The 17,943-nt window shown below is 44.5% G+C and overlaps 1 protein-coding gene across 45 annotated transcripts in view; it reads right to left on the minus strand.

The window, feature by feature from the left end:
• Positions 1-17,943, minus strand: part of TTLL5 (tubulin tyrosine ligase like 5) — a 277,235-nt gene that overhangs the window by 117,700 nt on the left and 141,592 nt on the right. For all 45 annotated transcript variants that reach the window (XR_008961400.1, XR_008961417.1, XR_008961418.1 and 42 more), the window contains one exon: positions 17,716-17,870. Coding sequence is in view for 27 of the 45 variants with exons in the window: in XM_048220021.2 (XP_048075978.1) it covers positions 17,716-17,870 (155 nt within the window). In the remaining 18 variants the exon portion in view is untranslated. The remainder of the gene's footprint in view (positions 1-17,715; positions 17,871-17,943) is intronic.

Here is a 17,943-nt window from a genome sequence, read left to right on the forward strand (position 1 = left end):
GTCCCCACCTCCTGCTATTCCCCTACCCTTGAGTCGTCGCCTCCCAAACTGAATAGAGCTGGCCTGTGTCAACAATAAGATGCTGCAAAAACGACAGTGTATTTGAAAGACCTAAACATTAAGAGCTAAAACAATAAGACTCTTAGAAGAAAACAAAGGGCACAAACTTCATGACATTGGATTTGGCAACGATTTCTTGGATATGACACCAAAGGCATAGGCAATGAAAAAAACATTGAAATATTGTACTTCATCAAAATTAAATTTTTTGTATTTCATTTTTTTAAAGATTTTATTTATTTATTTGACAGAGAAAGAGAGAGAGAGAGAGAGAGAGAGAGAGAGGGAACACAAGCAGAGGGAGTGGGAGAGGGAGAAGCAGGCTTCCCGCTGAGCAGGGAGCCCAACATGGGGCTGGATCCCAGGGCCCTGGGATCATGCATGTCTCAGCTACTCTGCCCTAAAAGCTGCTGCTGATGGCTGGTATCAATGACCGCTACACCTTGTCCAGGGGATGCACTGTCACTCTGGGCAACTTTGCCAAGGCCACCTTGGATGCTATCTCCAAGACCTATAGCAATGTCGCCCAAGCTCTGGGAAGAGGCTGTGTTAATCGGGTAACCCTCTAAGGAACTCCCCATCGATCATCTAGTAAAGAGCTACACCAGTCTCTGTGTAAAGGAGTCAGACTCCGTCTGTGGACACCACGTTGGATATTCATATAAGAAAAACCAAGTGAATTAATTCAGCTTAGAAAAAATAGAATTATCATATGATCCAGCAATTCCACACTGGATATATACTCAAAAGAACTGAAAGCAGGGACACGAATAAGTATTTGCACGCTCACGTTAACAGCAGTATTATTCACAGCTGCCAAAAGGTGGAAGCGCTCCACATGCCCATCAACAGATAAATGGGTAAACAAAATGTGGTATATACATACAACTGAATAGGATTCAGCCTTAAAGAAGAAGGAAATTCAGACAGATGTTACAATATGGACAAACCTACAGGATGTTCTTCTACAAGAAATAAGCCAGTCACAAAAGGAGAAATACTGTGTGACTCCACTAATATGAGGTAGCTAGAATAGTCTGATTCATAGAGACAGAAAGTGGAATGGTGAGTGCCAGGAGCTAAGGGAGAGAGAATGGGAAGGTACTGTTTAATGACTATGGAGTTCCAGTTTTGCAAGATGAAAGAGTTCTGGAAGTGGATGGTGGTGATGGTTGCACAACAATGTCATGTACTTAATGCTACTGAGCTGTACACTTAAAAAGGGTTAATATGGTAAATTTTATGTTATGTGTATTCTACCACAATTAAAAAAAATTTTTTTAAATGACGGTATATGACTTCTGAGGCCGGGTCATAAAAGACATTGTGGCTTCTGTCTTTCTCTTGAGTCATTCATTCTGAGGGAAGCCAGCTGCCATGTCATGAGGACATGCAGGCAGCCCTGTGGAGAAGTCCATGTGGTGAGGAGAAACAAAGGCCTCCTGCCAACAGCCAGCATGATCTCATCATCCATGTGAGAGTGAGCCATCATGGAAGTAGATCCTCCAGCCCCAGGCAAGCCTTCAGATGACTGCAGCCCTCTTCGCCACCATCTTAACTGCCATGTCATCAAAGGGCCAGAGCCAGAACCACCCAGTTAAGCTGCTTTTTAACTCCTGACCCACAGAAACTGAAATAATAATTTTTTACTGCTAAACTTGGAGATAATTTGTTATGCAGTTACTTAGATAACACATTTTAAAAGGAAAAGAAAACTTAGCTTTAAAGCACTATCCTATCAGAGTGGTCTGCTTTCCTAACATGGCACATGTCAAGGTACATTACCATGATGGCCTGCTACTGAATTACAATGCACCTTCTTCACTAAAGCCTTAACAGAGAGATTTTCAACCCTTCTGTACTGAGAAAACTTCGTATGTGTGGAAGTTTGATCAGTATGTAAAAGATATTCAACTATCCATTTTATTTTACTTATTTTTGTTGTGGTGGGGGTAGGGGCAGAGGGAAAGAATCTTAAGAAGGCTCCACGCGCAGCGCAGAGCCCAATGCTGGGCTCAATCTCACAACCCTGAGATCATGATCTCAGCCAACTGAGCCACCCAGGCACCCCCTGACTACACATTTTAATACGGTGTTACAGCTATGTGTGTCAGAAGAGCGCCCAGCTGTTCCGATCTTGCGGCACGATGCAGAGCAGGGTATATTTGCAATATGTGAGAGAGAAAATAGCACATCGAGCTGGTACCAAACACAGATTGTGTGTTTATTAGAATATGAAGAAGCTTTGCCTTGTGAGTGTAGTAGTCCAGTCAGGGCTGTAAATAAATAGTACTACTCCCACAGCCACACGGTCCTGAAAAATGGCCAAGTGAGGAGTCTAACTGTAGACAGTTTAGTGGACGCTGTGAGACACTGCTTTACTTTAATATTGATTCCACTGGGTAGAATTCACTGGGCTGAAGACTGTCTTCAGTCTCTCAGTCCCCTCAGGTGTGTTGAGCACAGTTCTAGTATATGGAAGTGTGCTACCCACACAAAACGGGTTTTGTGCCACAGCAGGTTTTTGACCAACTTAGTATTAGCGTTCCTTTACTGGAGGAAGCGGAAGCGCAGATCCTAACGATGACAAGCATGTTGAGTTATGGTTCTGGTTAAAGGAGAAAAGTCTGGACCTGATCCATCTACATTTTTGTGCCGCTGAAGACAGGCATTGGCTAAGGAGCCACCCGGGTGGAAGTCCGGGCTGTGACTCTGACCCTAGAGGCACTGACCTTCTTTCAGCGTACCTTACGTCGGTGGCTACTGTGTGTCGGACGCTACAGTAAGGGACAGGAGTATTAAGATGTTCAAGTCTTCCCTTCAAAAGAGGCGGTAGAGGAAAGACATGAAAATGAATTATGACACAGTGTGACTGCCACAGGCAAGCGGGCCGCCTCTGTGTGAGATGACCGTAGAAAGTGCAGAGGAAGGGTTAGCATTGGGCTGGATCCAGAATGATGAAGAATTTTCCAGATATGAATGAATGGGGAAGAGAAAGGGAGTGGAAACATTAGGTACGAAGACGCAGCAATGTTAAAACACACATCCACATACACCCTCCCCTGACTTCTTCGGTTGACATTAATTAACAGGGCAGATACTGGGATAAAATCCCCTTAGAATGGCACACGGAGCACTTGAACTTTCCCTCCTCATCCTCAACCATCCCCTACTTGCTCGCCAAGCTCCCGCGACACTGCACTTCAGGAGTGCTCCTCCACGCTTCTCTGCCATTCTCACCTAGGAGAACACAACCATCTATCCTCTGCAAAGCCTACTCTGGTTTTCTTCTGATAGATCTTATGCCCCAAGGCCTCAAGATGCCCTTTATTGGTATGGTTTTTTGGACTGACTGTTCTTCACAGTGACTATTTCCTACCCACTGGACCAACCTTTCAACCAACAGAGTTCATCATTTTGGTCTCCCTCCGCCCAGAGCCTGACAACATCACAGTCCTGCAATGTTTGCTGAATGAACAAATGCATGAGTAAATGAACATTCCACCCAAAGAAAGGAAACGAGAATAAGCCTTTGGAGGAGTTAGAGGGATCACATGGAAAATTCATCAGGCAGAAAATTTGAAGCCCTGGGTTCTAGTCCTTACTTTATTACCAGGTAGGGGTGAGAATTTACATAAACCACTTAACTTCAATTTTTAATACCTGCAAAATAGGGTTTGGACAGATGACATGGAAATGTTTCCAGTAATTCCCATTTACTAAGCACTTACTCTATGGCAGGCACTTTCTAAAAGTGCTTTTCTTATGTCACTTCATTTTCATTTGCTCCTCAGAATATCCTTAGGAAGCAGGCATTCTGTCTTCATTTAGGTGTAATAATAGTAGATTCGAAGAGCTTGCCCTCAGGACATAGCTACTAAGTGGCTAAAAAAGGAGGGATCCAAATTGGTCTGTCTCTAAAATACATTCTCTCAAATACCAGGTCATCACATTTAAATGTGAGATCTTCAATAATTTAAGTAAAGGCATTTGGACCTTCTCAAGCCATAGGACAGCCCTAAAAAAACGGCAATGCTTGTTTATCTACTAAAGGTGACGGGGACTGGGTGACAGGCTCGTGGCGATGCATCAAACCCCAGGGTCTTGAAAGGGGGAGGAGCCTTTCTGGATGAGCCCAGGAAAAGACAGAACATGCAGGAAGAGATGCCAGGGAAGAGGGGGGGCAGGAGGGACAGCCTGGCAGAAAAGCAAGGGCAGGCAGAGGCAAACTGGAAGCGTCCCAAGTGGGCTGCTGCTGAGGGCGTGGGGCTGGGCGGAGGGAGAATGACGAAGGGCCAGTGCTGCTGACGGGAGGCGGGTGGCCACTCAAGGACAGAAGGGTCCGTTGGGGGGTGTGTGTGAAATCCAACCCAAAGCAGGAAATGGGAAGGGTCAACCTTGCTTCGCTAAGAGCTAAGAACAGAGGGGGTTAAAGAGAAAACTCAGCCCGGGGGCTGAGGGGAGAAGAAGGGGGAGACCAGCAAGAAAAACAATGACCCCGCAGGTCTGAAAGGAAGAACCTGCAGACTGAGAGGGAGGTGATGACAGAGAGGGCCTGGAAAGGCCCATTTCATGCTTTAAACCTGTGCCAAGCTGAGTAATGCGGGACTGAGCTGGTGATTTACCTCAGCTCTGGGGGAGATTAGTCTGTGTATCATCAGCAGCATAAGCAAACATCACTGTTCTACAGTGGTAAGTGCTATTAATACCGAGACACCGAATCGTGTGCCGTACGTTATGGCTCACAGAGCACGTTCACGTATAGGGTGGCATCGAACCCCCACGCCGACCCAGACATCGCCACTTCCCACATGGCAAAAAGAGAGGGTAAGGTTTGTCAAATGATTTAGCCCAAGTCGGGAAGTTCCAGGTCAACCTGGGACTGGCACTTAGGTCTTCCCGCTCCTGGTCCAGGGTTCTTGGGATAGGAATAAAATCTAGCCTTTGCCTTTTAAAGACTTACATCTCAGGAGAGAAAAATAAAGATAGATTGATATCTATCTATCTATCTATCATATATCAATTATCATATATATATATGATAATTACACAAAGGAGCAGATACTATACTCCCGAAGAGTAAAGTCCAGAGGAAGGGGCAAGGTTAGGGGCAGCTGGAAGCGGCTCGAGGTGACTGCAGACTGGCCGGGAGGAGATACTCACTAAGCAAGAAAGCAAGGAAGCAGGGAAAGCTCTGAGTGTAGGTACCAGAGGGGTTCTCTGCCTACCTAGTCCCTCCCCACAGCATAGCAGTTGCCAGGGCCATCATTTAATAAATACGTACTGTTGACATTGTGCTAAACACCGAAGATCCAAAGATGTACAAAAGGTAGGTTCAAGAAATTTACTCCAAGACCAAAAGTGTCAGGGTTGCTTGCTGGGGGGGTGGGGGGTGGTCTGTCATCTGTGCTTTTGGAAAAAGGAGATGTTCTATTCTCAGAGTGATAACCCAATCCATCAGAGGAATGTAGGACCTCTAGTTTTTCAAAACTTACTACTTTCCCAAAATAGAAGAGGATTCTGTTTGCCTCTCCTTTGGCAGGTGGTCAGAAAGGGTCAGCACTGAAAAGGGAAAAGGGAGCATTCAAGTAGCTATTTCACAGCAGAGTCATGTAAAAAGAAAAAGCAAGAGGGTTGTGTTTAGCAACTTGCTCTGCAGTTTGGTATTTGCCCTCCCAACGCTCCAGCTCCGCTGTGTATGCGACACACACACGGTCAAGAGAAAATGTGATACGGGGACAGAGTGAGTGGGCCTGCGAAGTGCTGAAGCAGCACACCTGGCAGCTGCTAAAACAAAACTTCAAAGATCTGGCTTCTCTGAAAAGCCATCGGGCAGGACCCCACCCACTCCCCCTGCTCGCCACAGCTTCCCTGGGAGCTGGTACACGTAACCGCTTCCGCATGTTTGGCTCTGTTCCCCAGGGCTATAGCAGCTCTCTCTATAAGCCAAGTCAGAACTGCCGGCCAAGCAGGTGGGGGGCGGGGTGAGCACAGGGAAACAAGACCTCTCCCCAGTATTCAGCCATGGGCACATCTCAGAAAATAAAACGATAATGCCGGGATCTGCTTAAAATATCCCCTTCCACTCAGTCAGTGCAGCTCTGATTGGTTAGACACTAGTAATACAGAAGCTCTGGGCTTTCGAGGCTCCCAAGGCATCAGGATATGCCCCTCCCGGCACCACAAATTAGTTCAAGAACAGCATCTGTGGTAAATCTCTAGATCTAAACAAAAGAGGCTTGACATCTACAGAAGGGCCTAAGAGGAAAATCAAGACTATGCCTTTCTTGGAAACTCATTCCTTTTTATTTTTTTAATCCACTGACCAAGCTTGGGTCTTCATCACATCTTCTGCGTCAGCCATCCGCCGTCTAGTCCTGGGCTACCTAATAAAGAAGCCATGAGCCTGTGAAAATGGGGCTAATATGACTGAGCACCTGATTTTTTCATGTTATTTACTTATCATTAATTTAAATTTAAAGATGCACACCTGGCTTGCAGCTACCACGCTGGACAGCACTGATGTAGCTGCTTATTCACCAAAAGTTTACTGTGGACTTTGTGTAGGTCACCGTAAGGATACAAAATTGTCTAAGACTTGATGTCTGCCCTCAGAAAGCTTACAATCTAATATGACAGGTAAGACAAATATACAAAGAACCAGAATATAAGGAGGAGTGGCAAGTGTCATAGCAGAGATAAAGAAATGATACTTGAACGTGGAGTAGGGAGATGGTGGCCCCACATTATGCCTCGGCCATACGAACCGCTCAGGTAGGGAGTGCCAGTAAGCCTATCAAATGAAGGACAGTGAGAAGAGAGGAACCACTGTAAAGAACACCAAAAGCTGAACATCACAAAACATACATTCAGTACACAGAATAACTTATTAGGCAACCAATGTGAAAAGGCTGGAGGAAAGAGATAACTATCCCATCCTGGGCTGTCCAAGATAGTGGATACCCTTCCACTTGCACGATCTTCTAGGAGTGGCTCGTAAGACTCCTGTGGGTTAGGTGGGGTGGGGAGAAGGATGGGGGGGAAAGTTCTCTGCCTTTTCCCCTCCATATCTGCCTCTACCCCCCAGATGAAAGAGGACCTCTTGCTTGTAGGGCACTTTTAATTTTTGGATAACATGAAAGAACTGAATAGGGTCCAAAGAAGAAGCAATAAAGACCTGATGACAAGGGAATGGCAGGGCAGGAGTGGGTGTTGTGAGCTTTAAGTTCAATGGAGGAACTAGGCAGGGCTTTTTTTCCCTACTGTTCAGTGCACTAGGATGAGAAGGGCCCCACATCTCCATTCTCTAGGAATTAAAATTGAGCACTTAGCCTGAGCTTCCTCTGAATTATAGCTTTTCGGAACAGGAGCCCAGTGGGTGAGGAGGGAAGAGAAGGAAGAGAAATCTTAACGGCATTGCTAGAGGAACAAGGAAGACTGCGGAAATGCTATGCTGTAGAACAGGGTATGGACACGTGCAGATGCAGGTGAGGGGCAGGGTGTCCATCCACTCGTTCCTTTACGCCTAACGCCTTAAACATTCATTTCATATATGTTCTTATTTTTAAGGGCCTACTGCTCACCAAGGCGCTGGGATCTGATAGTAATAAGACAACTTACGCTTCTGTTGAAGGACTGACAGTAAGAAAAGAGTAAACTAATGGAGGGGCATACGCACAGAAGCACTGAGGACAAATACACGAGGCTTATTTCTGATCACTGGCTGGAACTGAACGTGTAAAGAGAAATAATACTGGAATAATACCGGAAAGTTGGCACCATATGCAGGTGTGCGTTTTGGAAATCAGGCCAAGTTTTGTTTTTCTTTTCATTTTTAAGACTATGGCGCATTAGGTCTTTTTATTTCTTCCTTAAAATTTTTAATTATCAGAGAAATTGCCAACAAAGAAAATCTTTAGATTAAATCAAACAAGTTAGAAAGACGTAGACTTGAGAAGTCGAAGCCCAACTGTGCCATATTCATAGGTTATCTCCTCCGATTTATCCTTCTCAATAATAAAGCCAGTATTTTGCTCTCTGATTTTTTCCCTCTATTTCACCTTTAGCTGTGAACTGGAAGACAGTGGGAACTATGATTCATGATGCTTCCCAAGCTCCCAACATTGACTTCAAGACTTTCTAGTCATACAAACTGAAAAATCTTCTGTACAGTAGAGCCGGCTTGATTTCAGTTTTCATCACTCAAAACTCACTAAGTGCTCTGACCAATGCATGGTGTTTCAAACAGAAACACTCTGCTTCAGGCAGACTGGTTCCCATTCCCTGTCCCTTGAAAATGCTTACAACCACCTTGCCCATTACAGGTCTTCCCCCGCCTCCTGTCCTTCACCTGCTGTAGCCTACATACAGTCTAGGACTGAATTTACACTCTACCTTAAACCCTTCCTCTGCAGGGTACCCTCTTTCCACCTGTCTTCAGTACCCTTCCTGAACTGTGACTCACCTGAACCCATGTGCCCTCCTCCAATCACTCACTTTGCATTTTACGTGCAAAAAGTAAATACACATTTAGCGCAGGAATCTTTACACCGCCCTGCTGAACTGTCACCTCTAACTCAGCAGGAGTGTGGATCACAGTACTTTGATCCTCGAATAGTGTTGAGCACAAAGTAAATGTGCAATTATCTCTTAATTTATTACAATTAGCCTCTTTGCCCTTCCGTGCTCCATCTGCCCTTCCAGATTCAGCTGATGCCCCTCTCCTTTCCACGGACCTTGTGCCAGCTTCTCCACCTGGTGATCAATTTCTCCTCTGAACTCGTATCTACAGGACAATCCTCTTCTTGGACAACTAAGCACATATTGTGTCAGTACTTGCATTGATAGGACTATTAATTTTCCTCCTTGAGAACAGAGACCCTGTCTAATACCTCCTTCAGAGCTCAGCCCAGTGTCTTGTCTTTAGGAGATACTCGGTAAATGCGCTTTAACTTTTTGGGGGTAACACTTTTAACAACTACGAGATGATACCATTTCTCATCTGGGATGCTATTTAATACCAATTTCTCCTTTCTTCTTTTTTCAAATATTTCAATATATTGATGATTTGGTGAAGAAGGTAACAAAACTCTTCTTTTGGGGGCTGGTATTCCAAATGCATTGGGTTCATGTAGCTAAGCGAGGTATTTGAGAATACTAATAATATAGACAGATTCTTTCATCTACTCAATTTTCCTTGGTGCAAAGTTTCAGAAGAACATAATTTGATTTCCTCCAGCCTTTAAGGACATCCCATTTATTAACCCCCTTTATGGTTTCCTTACCTCCTATGCCAGAAAGCCTGTTTTTCTCATCTAAATCCTTCTAGATTATAGTCACATTACTGAGATGCACCCATATTTCATTTTCATCACGGAAAGATAGTAAAACTTATTTTTAAGAACCAGGCCAAACATGGTATTGATTATTGGCTTTGAAGCCAAATTAATACAAGTCTTAGCCTGATAATTCATGAAAGCCAAAAACATCCCTTTACTGCGTCTGAAGCAGAAGAATGGTCCAATTAAGACAAGAGTTCTACTGTTACTTATTACGAACCCCGGGGGCCTGCCATATGATGTGACATTTTGAATTCCTAGGCTCTCATACACTGCCTCTCTCCCACCTCCAGCTCTCCTTGCGTCTCCCAAAAAATATTTGGCTCCATATTTGAATGCCCTTTTAAGCTTAGCTTCTCTTAGGTATCTCTCTTTAGGAGCATTTTCATGGTTTGCAATCAAAATTTTAATTTATGGATACTGACTTCACAATAAAAATAAATCGGTAAATCTCAGTGTTAAGATTAGGTATACCTGTTTTCCCTACTGTGTATGGACATAGGAATATCATGTCCTCAGCAAGTCTAACTTTACGTTTCTTTCTTTTCTGGAAAGGGAACTAAGAATTATCAAGAACCTATATTCAAACCAGAACCTCTGCCAAAACTGCTTCTCCAAGTGGCTGCAAAGGAAGAGAGGATCTTAACTCCTTTTTAGATACTATCAATCTATTGTTATCTTTTATTAAAACACGGATACAGGGAATTTTTTCCTTTTAGCCTCTTAAATCCTAGGACTTAAAAAACAAAACAAAACAAAAAGCAGGGGGGCCTGGGTAGCTCAGTCAGGTAAGCATCTGCCTTCAGCTCAGGTCATGATCCCGGGGTCCTGGGATTGAGCCCCGTGTTGGGCTCCCCCCCTGTGCTCGCTTGCTCTCTCTCAAATAAAATCTTTAAAAAAAGAAAAAAAGAAAAGATTTCTTAGTTGTACTTAATTGGTAACATGCTGAAAGTCTTAACAAAAAGAAGAGTGGGAGGGGCACTTGGGTGGCTTAGTCAGTTAAGCATCTGACTCATGATTTCGGCTCAGGTCATGTTCTCAGGGTTGTGAGATCGAGCCCCACATTGGGCGTGGGGCCTGCTTGGGACTCTCTCTCTCCCTCTCCCTCTGCCCCTCCTTCCTCCAAATAAAATAAAATAAAAAGAAAGAGGAGTGGGAGAGAGGACGGCATCTTCAGCTACAGGTTCCAGAAAGCTGCCTGGTCTTCCTTATAAAAATTCATGGAGTCAACAGTAAGCTTTAAAACTGGATCACTGGGGCGCCTGGGTGGCTGAGTCGTTAAGCGTCTGCCTTCGGCCCAGGGCGTGAACCCAGGGTCCTGGGATCAAGCCCCGCATCGGGCTCCTTGCTCTGCTGGGAGTGTGATTCTTCCTCTCCCACTCCCCCTGCTGTGTTCCCTCTCTCGCTGGCTGTGTCTCTGTCAAATAAATAAATAAAATCTTTAAAAAATAAAAAATAAAACTGGATCATCAACATCTCTCTAAAAGAGTCAGAAAGATAGAGTGTTTCTTCACTACTCTGATTCTTTCCAAGCTCTTCCAAAACTGGTCAACAGAGTTAACTTAGAAAGATGAAAGATGAGAGAAAAACCATGTGAGAATTAAACTGAGTTATGAATTAAGTAACTCTGATATAATTTCCTTTTTTTTTTTTTTTAATAATGATTTTTTATTATATTATGTTAGTCACCATACAGTACATCCCCGGTTTTCGATGTAAGGCTCAATGATTCATTAGTTGTGTATAACACCCAGTGCACCATGCAATACGTGCCCTCCTTCTACCCATCACCGGTCTATCCCATTCCCCCACCCCCTCCCCTCTGTAGCCCTCAGTTTGATATAATTTCTTAATTCTAGAAAAGGAGTCTCATTTAATATATAGACTTTTGTCATTCAGGCCTCTTAAAGCCAAAATAATCACCAACTGTGGATAGATATAAAATTTGAAAGTGAACAGTCAAGTAAGACAGGGTCTTGCCTCCGACAATGACTGTGTGTGTGCATACAGGTGTGTGCAAGTGTATGTGTGTGCCTATGTGTTAATCCTAAGGAAATGTAAGCTGGTTTCTCTTTGGTATTTGGCGGGTGAGGGAGGAAGCACACCAAACTGAAAAAACACTACACTGGCACACCACAAAGCAAGCTGCGTTTTGGCTTGCAGATAAGGAAAGATCTACTTCTTTCACTCCTGATACTAGGCCCAAACATTCCCACACATACTTTGCCCCGGCTCTGCTATGATGTCCAGCCAGCGATCTCTGACACATTTCCTAGGTTCACCCACATTCCTTCAATAGGCAGAAGCCCAATCATTCTGGCCTTGGCACAAACACCTATGGCACTCCGCTCTCTCGGTGAAGGAGGAGCTGTGGAATCTGTCACAGAGCTTGAACTGACACAGAGCATAACCCTTGAGAGGTTATGTGTCTGGTGGAGTGAGAAAAGAAGCAGAGGAATTCTAGATAGAAGCACGGGCCTTTATCACTCGTGTGCTGAAGAAACATTTTACTCAAGGGGAAGGAATGGTGAGCGCTAAGACTCAGGAGGAGGAAAGTCAGGTTAACTTTATTTTATGGGAAAGAAGGAAGGAGAATAAGAAGTGAAATATCACTTCTACAGAACTCTGAACATGAAAGAGCTTTCTTTTTTTTTTTTTAGGCCCCCCAAAAGTGGTTTCTTTTTGTGATTGTGCTCTTTGGCTAGAGAGTGTTGTTTATATAACAGTATAAAGTACAAAATTATAAGCTCCAAACTCCTCCAGAGAAAAGCTCTCCCAAAGCTCGACCCCCAGGATAGATGGAAAATATGAGTGTTTACTGGCTGGAACATCGAGCTGCAGTGGAAATTTCAACATTCAAAAGAAGATAGCAGAAAGGAAGGGCCTGGTGAGTAGAAAGAAGTCACCCTTCAACAAAGGGGTCAGAGAAAAAGGAAGAGTCTCCTGTTGGCCCCACTCTGATGCTTTCCCTTCCTCAGCTGGAAAGGCCACAGTTCTGTGATCCAGCCCGAGGAGCACGCTATCTGCAGGTGATGGCCAGTTCCCTCTGTACTAGATACTAACCCAAGGGGGTAGCAATACCCTATCCCAAGCAAGTCCAATTTTTTTTTTTTTAAAGATTTTATTTATTTATTTGACAGAGAGAGACACAGCCAGCGAGAGACGGAACACAGGCAGGGGGAGTGGGAGAGGAAGAAGCAGGCTCCCAGCGGAGGAGCCTGATGTGGGGCTCGATCCCAGGACTCCGGGATCACACCCTGAGCCGAAGGCAGATGCTTAATGACTGAGCCACCCAGGTGCCCCCAAGCAAGTCCAATTTTAACTTTTTTTTCTTTTGCGGAAGAAAACGAAATGTTATCGACAACCTACACCAAAACCAGGTACTAAGCTGGCTCCTTTCATTTCATATACACTACTCAATTAAATCTCGTAACACCTTCATGAGGGAGGTATTATTTGCATTTCTAAGCAGATGGGAAAACTGTGGCCCAGAGAAGCAACGTAACTTGCCCGAGGTCACATACTTACTAAGGGACATCTAGGTCTGTCCACTCAACAGTTTCTTCTCTTTCTATTACATCATGCTATCTTCATGGGGGTCAACGGCCCCCTTTCCTACAAAGTTAACACACTCTTAAAGAAACAGAAGGGTTTCAAGGACGAGGCTCAGGATAATTGCCCTACAGAGGCAGAGGATAGGAGCAAAACTTTGTCATTTTAGTCACTAAATACAATTTTTGTGGAACTATGGGGCTCTCTTTAAGCCCTTACAACACTCTTTTTTATTGTAGTAAAAAACACCTAAGTTTAAATGTACCATCTAACCATTTCTGTGTGTACAGCTCACTACTGTTAAGTATATTCACACCCTTGTACAACAGATCTCTAGAACTTTTTCATCTTGCGAAACTGAAACTCTGTAGCTATTAAATACTAATTCCCTCTCCCCTCTCCCTGCAGCCCCTGGCAACCAGCTTTCTACTTTCTGTTTCTACCATTTGGACGATGTTAGACATTTCATATGAATGGAACGATACAGTATTTGTCCTTTTGTGATATGCTTATTTCACTTAACATAATGTCCTCAAGGTTCACCTATGTTGTGGCAGGTGACAGTTTTAAATCCTTACACACTCCTCTTTTATCTTTTCTTCTAATTGCCTGTGCCATAAAATTTAAATCTTTGTCCCACTGGACACTACTCTGTAATTGTTTCATGTGTATACAGCTCCTTTTCTCTGCTAGATAGTAACCTCTTAGTGATCAAAAACCATGTCTTCCGAATCTTTTAGACATACCCAGCACTCAGGACTATGCTGGGAACATGAAAGCTGTATCACCGACCATAAGCTCTGTGAGATCAGGCACTACCCTGTTTTATTTATCATGACTCCCCAGCACCTAACCTAGTGCCCCACACATGGAAAATGAATATGACTTATTTAAAACAACAACAACAACAACAAACTCAGTATTTCTGAGGATTAAGAATGAAAAGGTGGGAAAGAGACCTGACTCTCCAGCAACATTTGTAAGAAATAATCTGAAGGAAGGGAGAAAAGTATTAGCTAAACTAGAATCAAAATCTCTGAAAAACTTGTTCCTAAAAATTATGTAAAGTAGGGTATCAGACACTTTATAATTTAGTTCCAGAGAGTGAGAGGGCAGAGGGACAGAGTGACGTGAAATACACCCCAGTTTCTAAGATTTGGCGCTTCATTGTACCCCGTTCCCCTGTGCTATTCTCTGGAGAGGGGACCAGCCAGACCAAGCACCCCAAGCCCATGATATCTTGCCCTGTCACAAAAAGGAGGAACAAACTCATGGCTTTGCTTTCAACCTCCCCCACCTTTAATATCGAGGAACAGACAAATCCCCAGGTTGCATGTGTGAAAAAGCCAGAGATGGATAAAAATAATTCAATGACAAATGCTGGAAAAACATACACAGGGGCAGAAGCCAGACATTCGTGGGATTCCCTGACAGCTCGATCCACAAGGAAGGGTTGGACTGGAAAAAAACAGGGCCTCAGGTTCCTGCCAAGCCGTCTGAGGCCCTGTCCTTCCCAAATCATTCCAAGCAGCAGCCAAGACTTTACAGTAACCCTTCCAGGTCTCACAAAGAAAGATGCACTGTGAGCCCGCTGAGCGCTCCGCACCTAGAAAATGCCCCTCCCTGACACGGTCCAACTCCAGGCCAGGCTGGCAGTACTGAGGCCATCCTCTGCTTATGGCTTCCAGCCCCTAACAACGCCCCATGGGCCCAGAAAATGTATGGTTAAAAGCAGCCTGAAAAATCCTATCCACCTCATTGGCTGAAGAAAAGCTTAGATACCCAGGTATCCACATCTAAAAAGCGAAACTGATCCCTTTAAGAAAAAAGAGGTCATGAACACTTGGTACGTGCATCCTGGAGGCCCTATTGTAGAATTCTAAATTGACCTTGCTTAGAGGTACACCTCAGGCTTCTCGACATGTGACTGATTTTGGCCCTGACTACTTTCTCTTCTGGAGAATGGCCTGCAATTAATCTCACTTATTACCTCTGAAAAGTAACAACAGAGGAATGGCTGGCCAAGTCCAGCTCTAGAGCGTCTAGGGAACTGCAAGCTACACGGCCAGGCCTCAGACTGTCTGGGCAAGTCGTGGGCTCTTTGCCTTCCTCTCCCACAACAAAGCCTGAACAGGGACTCCAGACAGACCAGAGGAACCAAGGGATTTGAGGAGCTGGGCTGAGCTCACACTGACCCAATGGGAGACGACAGCCCTGAGGCTGCATTTGGGGTGGTTTCAAAACAGCGGGGGAAGAACAAGGTTGTCTGGTGAAAACTTGTGTGATCCATAAAATTGAGAACAATAGCAACACCACAGGGAAATGAAAAATAACACTATTTGCAGAGTTCTCGTGAGTCACCAGTTTTCATTCCTGTGGCTACCAAGTCACTGAATCCTCCAATATGCAGGGAAAAGCACAGCCAGCGAAGGAGTCTTTACGTCTTGTTACTGTTTACAGGTCAGCCCCTGGTTTAGTGAGTTATCAGAGCTTATCGGCACTGGAATCCACTGTTGCTATCGCAGATGAACTAGTAAGAGTACCTCTTCTTTACTTAGCACCCACTTCCAGGGAGATCAAAGTGACTTAAGGGCAATCTAAAAGCTCTCAAAACAGGCCGGTTTATACGTAAGTATGCTTACCCAATAAAAAGATTAAATGAATAGTTTAGGGTCACTTAGTGTCAAAACCAGTAATAAAACTCAGACCTCTAAGCTATTAATCCCATACTCACTGAACTTAATCACCCTCACTACTAAGAGAGGGACAACAAGAGACTATCCACAAAACAGTGACTTCCCAGGAAAAAACAGCCATTGGGGTATGGTAACTGTGTAGAATGCCTGCTGGAGGTCTGGCTGCGGCCCACGTCACAGCCAGCTCTGGAAGGACCCTGGAGAATTCCCTTAGCACTGCTTTAGGGTGGACACCTCTGGGAATGCCACAACCTGAGCCTCCAGGCTGTTCTGGCAAGCAGAGGTCACCTGGGCTCAGAGGAAGGTTTTCTGGGCCACCCTAGGTACTGCAACGGGACTTGACAATGGCCCTTCAGCTTGAAGAGCAGGGGACGAGAGGGCTGCCTGGGGTACAACTAACCCAAACGAGGAAAGGCCTGGGGACTCTGAGGGGGCCACTTTCTGGTGACAGGAGCTCTGAAGTCGGTAGTATAACATGCTATTTCCTTGCCGCTCAGAAGCACAGTCTGGCCAGGAGAAGACCATTCACGGTGCTGGACTGTAGGTCTAGGCTCTGACCTGGACGGACCCCCACATCTTTCTGGGTCTCAGTACTGCCAAACAGGTGCTACCAAAAGAAGGCTCTAAAACCCAGCCATAGTGTGGAGTTTTGACATTTTGTTTATAGTATGGAAAATGGTTACAGCCTTGTCATACAGGCAGATGACATACCCAAGACTGCAGGGAACATGTTTTCCATAGAAACAAGGCTCTGATTGTAAAATGAAAACGGAGTATTTGGAAATATTTTATATGGAAAATAAGGCTCTATGGTATAAACAGAATTCTTTTTTACGACTTATGTTTTAGGAATGTGGTTATTCTGTAGACTGTAAATCACCAAATGACAGACTTCTGCGAAGAGAACTTCGTGGGAGGATGTCCTGTCTGAAACAGTCCTGCCTCTCAGTCTTCAACTCTTTGTAACGCTCAGTTAAGATGATTCTTTTCACCCTTGACCACAACGATTACTGGTATGAAAGACACTGTACTCAGGCATGATGTAATGTGCTTATGTTTATGTTGCTTCCTGGGCAGAGTCTCTGCTTCCCAAATTAGTTCCTTCAGTAATAATTCTCACACCAACAGATACTTCAACAGCAAATAGGTATTTCCTTCATGCCCAAGTCTTTGGTCACCCTTCGCAACCAGGAGGCAAGGCAGCATGCTAAGAGCTGGCCGGCTGGCAGAGGCTGGAAGTGCTGACACCGGGTGGGGTGGGGGGGACGGGACTCGGTGGGACATCTGTGGCAGAGCTTCTTTATTTGGAGGGAACAATTATCTTTATTTGGAGTGAACAGAATACTTCATCGTAACAGTCACATTCCTCTCTAGCTCACTTCACTCAGGGACAGATGCAATTAAACCCATTTTTAACAGCCACTAATGCAAGATGTACTGGGAATCCATTTCTTAGATTTTTTTTTTTGATAGGGGACTTAAAATATGGATCGAGACTAGAATTCACCACAGTGGCTTCTTTTTTTAATTCAGAAGTTGCTTACTTTATGGCCAGAATCTATTTGGATTTTATCCTCTGCCACTTGACTCAACTACATAAAGGAAATTTCCCTCCCACTTCCCAAATGAGCACTGTCCAGGGAGGCTGTTTAATTATACAGCCTAGATGAAAACATAAAAAACAAATATGCCCTTCCAAAAGAAGAGTCCAAAGTTACTGAAATGCAATGTAGTACAAGGTATAAACAAGAATGAGGAGACAAGGAGAAAATGTCAAAAGTCAAAACATGAAAATGTGGACTACAGACAAGGATTGAACACAGTATGAATGCTTCCTCTTTCACCTTTCGCTTACTGAATTGTATCAGAAATTTCTTTCGCCTTTGATTTGCCTGCAAATTGTCTTACAAGTAAAATGAGGCCCTCTACTCAAATGCCAGAGTACTGGGACAGGTGGAAAGGCACCTGTCTCCCGGGCGTCAGTGCAGGGAGTGCAAGGTGGGAATGGCTCTCTTCGGACCCAGGCTGTCTCTGTGACCCAAATGCTGGCTCCACGACCCTTCACGTACCTGCTTCCAGGAGGGGTGGAGCGGCTCTCGGGAGCTTGGGGGTCTGACTGTATTGACCATGTCGGGCCACTAGGACTGATCACAGGCCGAAGGGTAGGGGGGGTTGAAGCACTGCTTCTGTTTATGACGCCACTTGCCAAATTCAGGTTTGTTACCTAGAAATGAAGTGAGGGGAAATAACCTGATTTTACAGCGATTTAGAAAAGTATCATTAAAAACAGATGGAGA

The sequence above is a fragment of the Ursus arctos genome, unplaced genomic scaffold, assembly GCF_023065955.2.
Source record: "Ursus arctos isolate Adak ecotype North America unplaced genomic scaffold, UrsArc2.0 scaffold_25, whole genome shotgun sequence".
Classification (NCBI taxonomy): domain Eukaryota; kingdom Metazoa; phylum Chordata; class Mammalia; order Carnivora; family Ursidae; genus Ursus; species Ursus arctos.